The sequence below is a fragment of the Diceros bicornis genome, chromosome 8, assembly GCF_020826845.1.
Source record: "Diceros bicornis minor isolate mBicDic1 chromosome 8, mDicBic1.mat.cur, whole genome shotgun sequence".
Lineage (NCBI taxonomy): Eukaryota > Metazoa > Chordata > Mammalia > Perissodactyla > Rhinocerotidae > Diceros > Diceros bicornis.
The window spans coordinates 31,921,422-31,933,882 of record NC_080747.1 but is presented as its reverse complement, the minus strand read 5'-3'; the positions used below and the strand labels follow the sequence as shown (position 1 = coordinate 31,933,882).

The following is a 12,461-nucleotide window of genomic DNA, read 5'->3' as shown; positions in this document are numbered from 1 at the left end:
TTTTTTTTGGTGATGAAGATTGGCCCTGAGCTAACATCTGTTGCCAATCTTTCTCTTTTTGTTGGAGGGAGATGGTACCTGAGCTAATGTCTGTGCCAATCTTCCTCTACTTTTTTGTATATGGGATGCCGCCGCAGCATGGCTTAATGAGCAGTGTGTAGGTGCACGCTTGGGATCCGAAACCACAAACCCTGGGCTACCGAAGTGGAATGCTCGAACTTACCCACTATGCTATGGGGCCGGCCCCTGGTGTATCTTTATCTGGGGAGATTATTGTTGATTTGAAATTTCTTCTTTCTATTTTTTGTATTTTCTGATTTTTCTTCAGTAGGTATTTATTATTACTTGGACAATAAAAAAATTAAAATAACTAAAAAATTATATTTGAAAAGAACACATACTCATATATTTATTTGACCTTGTTATGGAGAAGAACTTTCTAAACCCAAAAGCAGAATGTAGCAGTGGAGCTGGTTTGTATAGACTTGTGAAAGCCAGTGGTTAAATATTCAGGAATTTTGCAAGCAGGTCATTTGGTAGCTAGAAATCAGCTATAGCGGAAATATATACACTGCAGATATCGGCTAGTGCTACACATCGGGCTTTTTTTTTTTGTGTGTGTGTGTGTAAGCTGGTTTACCAGCACACAACTGAATGACAGTAATAGCAAAGAATAAGTCAACTTTCTCGTTTATATAAAAATATACATATTTATTTGTTCAAAAGATCATGAAATGAAAAGTTAAACAGTTGGGGAAGGTGTTTGCAAAAAGTTTAACAGAGGATGTCAGTAACATAAAAGAGAATGTATAATTAAACAGTAAAAACATAACCCTGATATAGAAATAGGGAAATGACATGAACAAGTAATTCACGAAAGGGATACGAATTGCCGATAAACATGAAAAACCATCCAAGACATTGATAGTAAAAAGAAATAAAAGTGAAACAAGAATGAGCTATCACTCTTCATCTATACAATTGACAGATCTCTAAAATGATACTTTTGTGGAGAAAGTGAAGCATGAGTACTCTGACTCACCCTTGGGGGCAGGTAGATTGGAACAAGCTTTATGGAGAGCACTTTGGCTGTTATGCATCAGGAACACGAAATTGTCCACGCCCTTTGGCCTGTTCATTACTTTCAGGGATTTATCTTAAGGCAACAGTAAAAAACTCAGATCAAAGTTGTAGACAAAGGTGCTTGCTGACATTTTGTGAAACTGAAAGAGGGAGCCTCCCCTCAGGTGAATAGCTAGAGACGAGGCTGGCCTTGGCCTGGGATTTACTCAGGTGGCAATTTCAATCATTTGGCTGGGAAACTTTTAAAGCAGAATTAATTAAAAGGTGAATATCCAAGAGATGCTGTTTTTCATTCCCAGCCAGATTTATGGGGCACAATTTGAGCTCTCGAGTCAGGTGAGTGAGAGGACTTGTGGGGGATTGTTGCGTGGGGAGAGTAGGGAGGGAAGGAAAGAAAGACACCCTGCTGCTCTGCACGTTGATGTGAGTACTAACCCCGCTGTGAGGGGCACCTCCCAAACTAGGCACTGCGGTCATAGCATTTGTTTTCTTCCTTATTGGCTAAGAAACCATACTCTCTACCTCTTCCTGATAAAAACGCTCGACAAACTAGGAATAGATGGGAACTTCCTCAACCTGATGAAAAGCATCAATGAAAAACTCACAGCTAACCTCACAGTTAATGGGGAAACACTCAAAGCTTTCCCTCCAACCTCAGAAACAAGATGAGAATGTCTGGTCTCACCACTTCTGTTCAATGCCGTACTGGAAGTGCTAGCCAGGGCAAGTAGGCAAGAACATGTTATAAATAGCATCCTTATTGGAAAAGAAGATGACATGATCTTGTTTGTAGAAAATACTTAGGAATCCACTCAAAAACTAATTAGAACTAATAAACAAGTTCAGCAAGGTTGCAAAGAAGATATAAAATTGGCCAATCTACGCATGAAAAGATGCTCAACATTATTAGGCATCAGGGAGTTAAAACCATAATGAGCTACCACTTCATCCCCAGTAAGAAGGCTATAATTAAAGTCAGGTAATAACAAGTGGTGACAAAGATGTGGAGAAATTGGAAGCCTTATACACTGCTGGTGGGAATGTAAAATGGTACAGCTGCTTTGGAAATGTCCTGGAACTCCTCAAAAGGCTAAACATAGTTACCATATGATGAAATAATTCCACACCTGAGTATATACCCAAGAGAAAATATGTCTGTAGAAAAACTTGTACACAAATGTTCATGCAGCATTATTCATTAAAGCAATAAGTGTAAACAACCCAAATGTCCATCAACTGATGAATGGATAAATAAAATGTGGTATATCCATACAATGGAAATTTATTTAGCAATAAAAAAATGAAATATTAATACCTGCTACGACATAGATAAATCTTGAAAACATTAGGCTAAGTGAAATAAACCAGTTGCAAAGAACCACATATTGTATGATTCCATTTATGTGAAATGTCCAGAATAGGCAAATCTATAGAGATTAGTACAACCTATAGTGGTTGTCCAGGGCTGGGGCATAAAAGGGAGTGGAGGGTGACAGCTAAGAGGTGTGGTGTTTCTTTTTAGGGTAATGAAAATGTTCTAAATTGATTATGATAATAGTTGCACAATTTTGTGACTATAGCTAAAGCCATTGAATTACACACTTTAAATGGGTGAAATTTTTTTTACAAAATGTGAATTATATCTCAATAAAACTTTTGTCGAAAAACAACAACAACAACAACTACAGGTCACATCTAATTGGCAGGATATTTATACCTCCCTGGATCAGAAACTGCTTCTGAGAGAAGTAGAGGGGAGCCTAGAGTCTAAGATACGGAACTTTTATTTTGAGTTAGCTCTTTGGGCTGCTATTAACTGGACGTAGGCCTGTACTTATTTGCATGGCTGTGATGACTCCATCTGGACCTGGGCTGTCCAGTATGGTAGCCACCAGTCAAATGTGACAGTTGAGCACCTGAAATGTGGGTAGCCCAAATGAGGTGTGCTCTAAGTGTAGAACACACACTGGATTTTGAACACTTAGAATGAAAACAATATAAGGTATCTCATGCATAATATTTTAGAATGATTGTATGTTGAAATAATAATATTTTTGCTATATCAGGTTAAATAAAATATTAAAATTTAAAAAAGAAGCCATATTCTCTGAAAATTACAGTTTTTCCTTAGGAGATGTGGATATATCAATGCACGGGTGTACGTGACTACAAGTGTGTGTTTGTCCAATGACAATGGGGGGAAAAAGGAGGCAAGTGGGCAACTCATAGTGGTGGGGATGAGTTTGAAGAGAAACACAGGAGTTGAGAGTGCTCGAGGGCTTCGCTTACTGCTGTGCTGACTTCCCGTTCCTGGGCATTTCACTCTAGACTTAGTTCGCAGAGTCAAATACCTTTGGGAGCCAGGAACTGAACTTTTAGTCCAAGGCCACCCTCATCTCCCCCCTCATATTGGTCTGAGGGAAGAAATAGTGAGAGTGGATCTATTAAACAAATTGTGAGGGGTAGGAAGAAACAGAGAGAGAGACGGAGAATATTACAGGTCAAAAAGAATCCCAAGGTTCTTGAGGCAGACCCGTGGCTAGTGGTTAAGTTTGACACCCTGGGTGTCCCAAGTTTGACACCTTCGGTGGCCCAGGTTCGCGGGTTTGGATCCCGGGTGCAGACCTACACCACTTGTCAGCCATGCTGTGGAGGCGACCCACATATAAAGTAGAGGAAGATTGGCACAGATGTTAGCTCAGGGCTAACCTTTCTCAGCAAAATAAAGAAAGAAAAAAAAAAAAGAATCCCAAGGTTCTTAGTTTAGGGAAGTTAGCCTTGCTCACTGTGGTAGTAAAGCTGATTACATCAAAGAATTGTGTCCGGTTTGTGACTGGTCATCGTGTGATACTAGGCTGAGGACAAGTTCAGAGGCAGACAGCTAGCGTTTCTTGGCTTTATTTGCCCATTTGTTGTTTTGTTATTTCTGTTGTTATTTTAAAAGACAAGAGTGGAGTTATCAGAAAGGATTCCTTCAGTGCGCTTATCTGAGAAAACTTATCCTAGAAAAGAGATTGTTAGAGAGCATATTTTTCATGCAGAGTTTTAAAAAATCACTTTTTGAAGAAAGTTTGAAAATATCAATGGAAAAAAAGTTGAGCACCAGATTTTCTCTGAAAACCAATTTGTCAAAAAACACGTGATTAACATCCATTCCATATCAGCACATGAATGATCTCCCCTCTTGATGAATGAGTTTTAGCAAAACTTTGATCTTGACCCCTCCCTCTTTCCATTCTCAGTCACTTTTAATAGTGCGCTGATAAAAAGGCAGGAAGCAAAGCATTTGAAATACACCCAGACCTGCATGCCCGCCTCCACCAGCACGGCTACAACGATATGCATTTTGAATCCAGCCAATAATCATCTGTGGATTGTTAACACCACCTCCTTCACTGCATTAGTGTAGACAATAAGGAGTTGACGGTAGTGAAATACAGAGCCACAAAGATATGATTCTATTTTAATACAGCTCTATCAATTAACCCACAGACCCCATTCTACGTATGAAGAGGAGAAAGTAGGTTTCCACTTACTGTGTAATGTAATTTCACTGGGATTCAGTAGATGGCATAAAAGAGCCTTCCTTCCCTCCCCCCAACATTAATGTCATTACCAGTGAAATAAATGTTTGAGGAAGTACTTGAATCTTTTACAGACTGCCAATGGGACAGACGGGCAAGTTGTCTTGGTAAGCGATATCTTTTTTTATTCTACAAAAGAAAATAGTAGTATAACTAGTTATTGGACACAAACATCTCAAAAGTCTCTATGATTAAGTGCTGCATGTTTTTCTAAGTGGGTTATTTCTGATATGTACTTACTGTGGTTTGAACTAGCATTTGTTTATCAGCTCCTCATCCTAAGTCAGAGAAAAAGAAGTTTTTTTTTGGGTGTTTGTTTTTTCTTGAATGATACCTCATTTCATGCATGAGTTGCCTTCAAGAGATATGTTTGAGTTGGAGATGAATATTTGTTTCACAAACGTCTTCTTATGGATTTCTTATGGAGCAGCTAACTTCATTTTGGGTGGCGTTGCCCCTTCCTCCCAGCCTTCTCCATCCGTCTCTTTGCAATGAGAATGCTGAGGGAAATGGGACGTAGGTAAATTACTGCTGGAGGCAGTGAGCTGTGCAATTCCTCTGTTTTTATGGGCAGGTTTATTTTAGTTTTTTCTCTGGGCTGCTCCCACGAGCTATTCTTTTCTGTTTTCTCAGACCACTGAAACTGTTCTGGGGTGCTACTGGTCAGATGGAATTGTAGGTTTTGAAAATGTTTTCCAAGCTACACTCAATTTGATCAAAAGAGTTGAAAGTGAGTGTGTCATTACAACAAAAAGCAAAAGTTCGCAAAACCACGTAGGAAACAAAGCAGAAAAGCCCTTGAACGGATTCCGATCATTTCACTCTGTGGTTAATAGCTAGTTGTCCTGGTGCGGAGAAGACTCTCAATTAATATTTGCAGGACTGAACTTAATGGGCCATATTGATTGTAGGGGTATTATTCATTAAGAGAAATCAAAGTCCTGATCTGATGCCCCCAAAGTCTCCAAAGACAATTCAAATGCATAGTATCATACAATGTGAGGCTGAACCTATCAAAATCATGAAAATTGACATAAACCCACCTAGAGATTCTTTTATACTTTCAAATTAAAGCATCCTTTTACTAAACAATTTAGCAAATAATCATTTTATTTGGTAGTAAAATAGTTTTAAGGTTGTAATCTAGATGAGATTCAGTGCTGGTTGTTAGGACTTTGATCAAAAATTGATTTTCACTGATTTAGCAAGTTTGGTATATAAAACTTAAAGATCCTCTACCTAAAAATCAATTCCTCATGTGTATAATACTTTGACTTCTTAATTGAAGAAATCAAGATGGTGTCATAAACTGAGTACTTCAAATTAATGACTATAAATGAAAGGGCAAAATGGAAGTTGAGCAAATAGAAGATATTTGAGTCCATTAACTTAGCTAGATATAAAACTGAAGGCATGCTTTCATTAAATGCTTGGGATAGGCAGTTTTATAAATTTAAATCTCTTGTGGTGGTTGCCGTTGTTAAGAAAACAAGGACAACTTTCATCTTGCTTGTGGTGTGCTCGCTGTGCGCTAAGCACTCACGTCAATGCACGGGGTCCTGTCTCTGCCCCTTGTGTCTCTGATCACTCTCTGTGTACCACACCTGACTATGCTGATCACTGCTTCCTTGAAACTCTGGAGTTGGCCAGAAGGTAGAAGGATCCCCAGATTTGGATTCAGGCTTAGGAATAAGTAGGGAACCCCACTGGAGATTTAAACCCAAACCACTTTTACTTCAACCTGGCTTTTACCAGATACTTCTGTTTTGAGATATTAGGCACTGGCACCAAGTATTTGTACTTGGGTACAAATACCTAAGTAATTGGGTATTATTTTGATTCTCATTTAATTATTTCTTCTGTGTAAGTAGATTTTTCAGGAAGCTGGAAAAGAAGAATTGGGAAATTTCTGGGTCTTTCAGCCAAATGCGATCAACACCATAAAAATGCCACCTTTACTTTTAATGTGCATTTTAATGTCTGTGTCCCCTTTCTTGTACAGAGACTTTATGAGTGGTGATGGAGGGGTATACTGGGACCTCTTCTGGGTTCAAAGAAATAAGAATAACCAAAGCATCCGTGGGCATCTCTACAAAACGGTAAGTCGAAGCAATGCTTGGAAATGCAAAAACCAGCTAAGTTTGCATATCTAACCTGGGGAACTTTTGCAACCCAGGTTCTTTCTGCAACATGATTTATTTAGGTTCTTCTGTGCCCACTGAGAGATGTGAGGGAATATGCGAAGAAAAATTTGACTCTTTACTGATACTGATGGCTCGCTTGCCTAATGCAGCTCTAGGGGATTTTGAATAAGTTCTTTGAAAGATCTGTGTAGCCATGTGGCCCCAGCTGAAAGGGTCTCTGGAGATGAGGGGGGATGTATCACTCTCTAGGTTCATACCAACACATCTCCTTCTGGTCTCATGTGCCATTGGAATGGTGATAACAAAACAGCATCTGAGCTACAGTGGGGTGATAACTAGTGCAATAAGCATAACCTAGAACAATGCCTAGCACTTCAGAGGGAATAAATACATATTTGATGAATGAATGAAAAAAGTTTTCTGAATAAGAGAGAGGAGGAAACTGCTCCTATCCTCAAAACCTTGCAGTGCTCACTGCCCCCTCATCACTCTCAGAACGGGATCCGAACTCCTTGCAATGATCTACACCCTGTACGACCTTGGCCCTAACTCCTCTGTCCTCGGTCACTCCACGCTGACATTGATCTCCTTACTGTGCTTCAGACAAGCTAACCTCAATCCCATCTCAGGACTTTTGCATTTGCCTTTTCATTTTCCAGAAATGCTTTTCCCCAGATCTTCCCATAGATTACTCATTCACTTCATTCTGGTTTCCACCCCAATGCCATCTTCTCAGAAAGGCCCTCTCTGACTAATCAATCTAAAAAAGCCACCCCCAACCAACGTTACATACCTACCATTATTCATTTACCCTGCTTTATTTTTCTCTATAACACTTATCACTACATGATATTATGTTTAGTCATTTGTTTATTTATTTTCTATCTCCTCGCTAGATAATAAGCAACTTGAGAATTAGGACTTTATCTTATTCACTGCTTTATCTCTAGTCCCTAAAACATGGCCAGTAGACTATCAGTAAATACTGGTTGAGTAAATAAATGGATGAATGGGTGGAATCTCTGAGAGACCTTTTATCATGATCTAATTACCTTTTGAATAAGACCAAAGTTAGGCACCAAACCATGTGTAGGTAATAAAAGGTAATGCAAGAAGAGTCCAAACTCAACCACATGAGAAGGGAACTCACAAGAAAGCCGTGGGGGTACATGTCAAAGGTAGAAAGTACATCTGCTGTGAATTCTAGCTTGAATTTTAAATGATCTTTGGAGGGTTGGGGTCAGAGGACTTTCCATGAATATGTAAAACCATCTATATTAGTTTCCTGTGGCTGCTGTAACAAATTATCATAAACTTGGTGGCTTAAAACAACAGAAATTTATTCTCTTATAGTTCTGGAGACCAAGGTCCAAAATCAAGGTGTCAGCAGGGCTGCACTCTCTCTAGAGCCTCTTCCAGCTTCTGGTGGCTGTCTGGCTATTGGCATTCCTTGCCTCGTGGCTGTGTCATTCCAGTCTCTGCCTCCATCTTCATGTGGCCCTCCCCTTCCTGTCTCTGTTGTCTCCATCAAATCTTCCTCTGCCTTTCTCTTCTAAGGACACTTGTCATTGGATTTAGAGACCACCTGGATATCCAGGATGTTCTCCTTATCTCAAGATCCTTAACTTAATTATCTCTATTTTCCAAATTAGGTAACATTCACAATTTCTGGAGATTAGGGCATGGTTAGGAGGTGGATATATCTTTTGGGTAGGGTCACCATTCAATGCATTACACTATCCATATTAAAAGTTATTTGATTAGAGGTAGTATAATTGTTTATCAATATGTATATTTCTCTGGCCTCAGGTTGTTTGACTCTAAAGAATGTAGCCTTCATTTTAAGAGTCTCCAGTAAACAATGTTTAATGTCAGCCATGTGTAATTTAATACAATCATTTCATGTGAATTTTTTTTTTCTAGGATCTGTGTATCAAGATGCTCTGAAGAACAGTAACTACCCTTAGGAATGTCTAGTGCTACAAAATGACTAAAACTAATTCTAGCATCTTCCGTTTTGCCATCATCTTCATGTTGATACTTCAGATCAGAATCCAATTATCTGATGAAAGTGAATTTTTTGTTGACAGATCAAAAGCAGGTCTCACCCATGTTCCCAAAGACGTATCCCCGAAAACAACAATCTTAGATATATCACAAAACTATATATCTGAGCTTCGGACTTCTGATATCCTATCACTATCAAAGCTGAGGATTTTAATAATTTCTCATAATAGAATCCAATACCTTGATATCAGTGTTTTCAAATTCAACCCGGAACTGGAATACTTGGATTTGTCCCACAACAAGTTGGGGAAGATTTCTTGCCACCCTACTGTGAACCTCAAGCACTTAGACCTCTCATTTAATGCATTTGATGCCCTGCCCATATGCGAAGAGTTTGGCAACATGTCTCAACTAGAATTTCTGGGGTTGAGTGCCACACAGTTACAAAAATCTAGTGTGCTGCCAATTGCTCATTTGCATATCAGTAAGGTTTTACTGGTCTTAGGAGACCCTTATGGGGAAAAAGAAGACTCTGAGAGCCTTCAAGACCTTAACACAGAGAGTCTGCACATTGTTTTCCCAACAGGAAAGGAATTCCATTTCATTTTGGATGTGTCCATCAGCACTGCAGTAAATCTGGAACTGTCTAATATCAAATGTGTGCTAGATGATAATGGATGTTCTTACTTCCTAAATGTTCTGTCAAAACTTCAAAAGAACCCAAGGTTATCAAGTCTTACCTTAAACAACATTGAAACAGCTTGGGATTCTTTCATTATGATCCTCCAGTTGGTTTGGCATACAAGCATAGAGTATTTCTCAATTAAAAATGTGAAACTACAAGGTTACCTTGGCTTCAGAGATTTTGATTATTCTAACACTTCACTGAAGGCCTTGTCTATACAGCAAGTTGTCAGTGATGTGTTCAGTTTTCCACAAAGTTCTATCTACAAAATCTTTTCAAATATGAACATCCAAAATTTCACAGTGTCTGGTACACACATGGTCCACATGCTTTGCCCATCCCAAACCAGCCCATTTCTATATTTGGATTTTTCCAATAATCTCTTAACAGATACCCTTTTTAGAGATTGTGGAAAATTGACTCAATTGGAGACACTTAATTTAAAAATGAATCAATTAAAAGAACTTGCAAATATAGTTCATATGACCAAGGAGATGAAGTCTCTACAACAATTGGATATTAGCCAGAATTTTCTAAGGTATGATGAAAATGAAGGAAATTGCTCTTGGACTAGAAGTTTATTAAGTTTAAATATGTCTTCAAATATACTTACTGACTCTGTTTTCAGGTGTTTACCTCCCAGGGTCAAGGTACTTCATCTTCACAATAACAGAATAAGGAGCATTCCTAAGCAAATCATGAAACTAGAATCTTTGCAAGAACTCAATCTTGCTTTCAATTCTTTAACCGACCTTCCTGGATGTGGTACCTTTAGCAGCCTTTCTATACTGATCATTGATTATAATTCAATTTCCAACCCATCAGCTGATTTCTTCCAGAGCTGCCAGAATATTAGGTCAATAAAAGCAGGGAACAATCCATTCCAATGTACATGTGAGCTAAGAGAATTTATCCAAAGTATAGGCCAAGTATCAAGTGATATGGTGAAGGGTTGGCCTGATTCTTATAAGTGTGACTATCCAGAAAGCTATAAGGGAACCCAACTAAAGGACTTTCATGTGTCCCAACTATCCTGCAACACAGCTCTGCTGATTGTCACCATTGTGGTCCCTGTGCTGGTGTTGGCTGTTACTGTGACCATCCTTTGTATCTACTTGGATCTGCCCTGGTATCTCAGGATGGTGTGTCAGTGGACCCAGACCCGGCGCAGGGCTAGGAACGTACCCTTAGAAGAACTCCAAAGAACTCTCCAGTTCCATGCTTTTATTTCATATAGTGGGCATGATTCTACCTGGGTGAAGAATGAATTACTACCAAACCTAGAAAAAGAAGATATACGGATTTGTCTCCATGAGAGAAACTTTGTTGCTGGCAAGAGCATTGTGGAAAATATCATAAACTGCATTGAGAAAAGTTATAAGTCCATCTTTGTTTTGTCTCCCAACTTTGTCCAGAGTGAGTGGTGCCATTATGAACTCTACTTTGCCCACCACAATCTCTTTCATGAAACTTGTGATAACTTAATCTTGATCTTGCTGGAACCCATTCCACGGTATTCCATTCCTAGCAGCTATCACAAGCTCAAAACTCTCATGGCACTGAGGACTTATTTGGAATGGCCCAAGGAGAAGAGCAAACATGGACTTTTTTGGGCTAACCTAAGAGCAGCCATTAATATTAAGTTGATGGAGCAATCAAAATAAATAAATCACATGTACATCTAAAAATATTCCTCTTTTCACTGTTGCTGCTTTTGGAAGTTCCAACAATGACTTTATTTTGTATCAACATAAATCTAAACACGATTTTGGATTTATGATGTAGATAAAAATGTGTACTTTCAGGCCCCAGTTCACCATTTATATGTGGTAATAAAAATTAATGAAGTGATATAATCTTGATTTAAACAGTTAGTTAATTTCTAACACATGAGGGATTCACCTGTTCTTTACTAGGACTGAATTCATTGAATTTATCGTGTAATCAATAGTAGTACCTATTCAAACAACTTCAGTGATATATTCTCCTGTGTGCCAGGGTCAATCTTAGAAAACGCCATGCCTTTTATACCTGTAGCTGGGTTTCTTTAGCAATTTTCTGTAGCTGTGGGTGCCCTCTTCATTTCCACTCAGCATTGCCCCTGCATGAAATGCCCAGAAAGGGCAATTCAGAAGTGCCGGAGGTTGTCCTAGGAACCAGCCCTCAACCAATGTCACAAAGAGAATTGGGGGATAAATACTCCAACTTTCTCAGCCCTTTTTTGGGATAAATCTGGGGTGTACTTTAAACTCTTTTTGAGTTTCTTTCTTATCTCATATCCTTTCTATTCTTATCTCATATCCTCATTTCTCCAAGGGTGTTTCCTGGAGTCTTCTCTGAAATAAACTACTTGCAGTTGAATACTTGCCTCAGGGTCTATATCTGGAGGAACCCAAACCAAGAGTGTTACATCTCAGGCCAAATGGAAATTCTGAATCTGGTTTTCTGAGACTGGAGATCTTGCTCAGGTTCTAGTTGTCTGAACTGGCATGCACAAGAGTCTTTGCTCTTTTGATCAGAAGGAAGAATATAGTTGATGTGTACTGCCTCTATGAACAGCATCCCTGTCTCTGGGGAACTATTAAAATAGGGCATGAGCAGATTGGAGCAGTGCAAGGAATGGGCTATATCAGATGTTCTTTCCCCAGCTTTATTATATTAGATGTTTTTCATACTCATCAGACATTTTCTCTGTCTACCCTTTTACTCTGGCAGCCAGCTCTGGGCAGGTATAGCCTGACAGCACCTTGTCATAGCTATACTGTGTACCTCTCACTCTATGCCTTGTGGCTTTACTAATACCACTGCACAGGATGTTTGTAAAAGCCTGTTCAACCATTCTGGTATATGCATAAACCTGGAAGTGCCAGACATACCTCTGAGGAGATCCTTGACCACTTATGAGACAGGAGATATTAGATAAATATTCTTCTCTTTTATTCTTGGGTAAAAAAATGA

General features: G+C 39.0%; 1 protein-coding gene across 3 annotated transcripts in view; it reads left to right on the top strand.

Moving 5' to 3' along the window:
- The window catches only part of TLR1 (toll like receptor 1), a 44,630-nt gene extending 32,766 nt beyond the window's left edge, over nt 1–11,864 (top strand). For 2 of the 3 annotated variants that reach the window (XM_058546884.1, XM_058546883.1), the window contains exons 2-3: nt 6,670–6,766; nt 8,735–11,864. In XM_058546884.1, the coding sequence (XP_058402867.1) occupies nt 8,798–11,167 (2,370 nt within the window). In that variant the 5' untranslated portion in view covers nt 6,670–6,766; nt 8,735–8,797 and the 3' untranslated portion in view covers nt 11,168–11,864. Of the gene's footprint in view, nt 1–4,743; nt 4,775–6,669; nt 6,767–8,734 lie in introns of those variants that run through there. The other variant, XM_058546885.1, reaches the window with a different exon arrangement.
- Nucleotides 11,865–12,461: the final 597 nt, after the last annotated feature.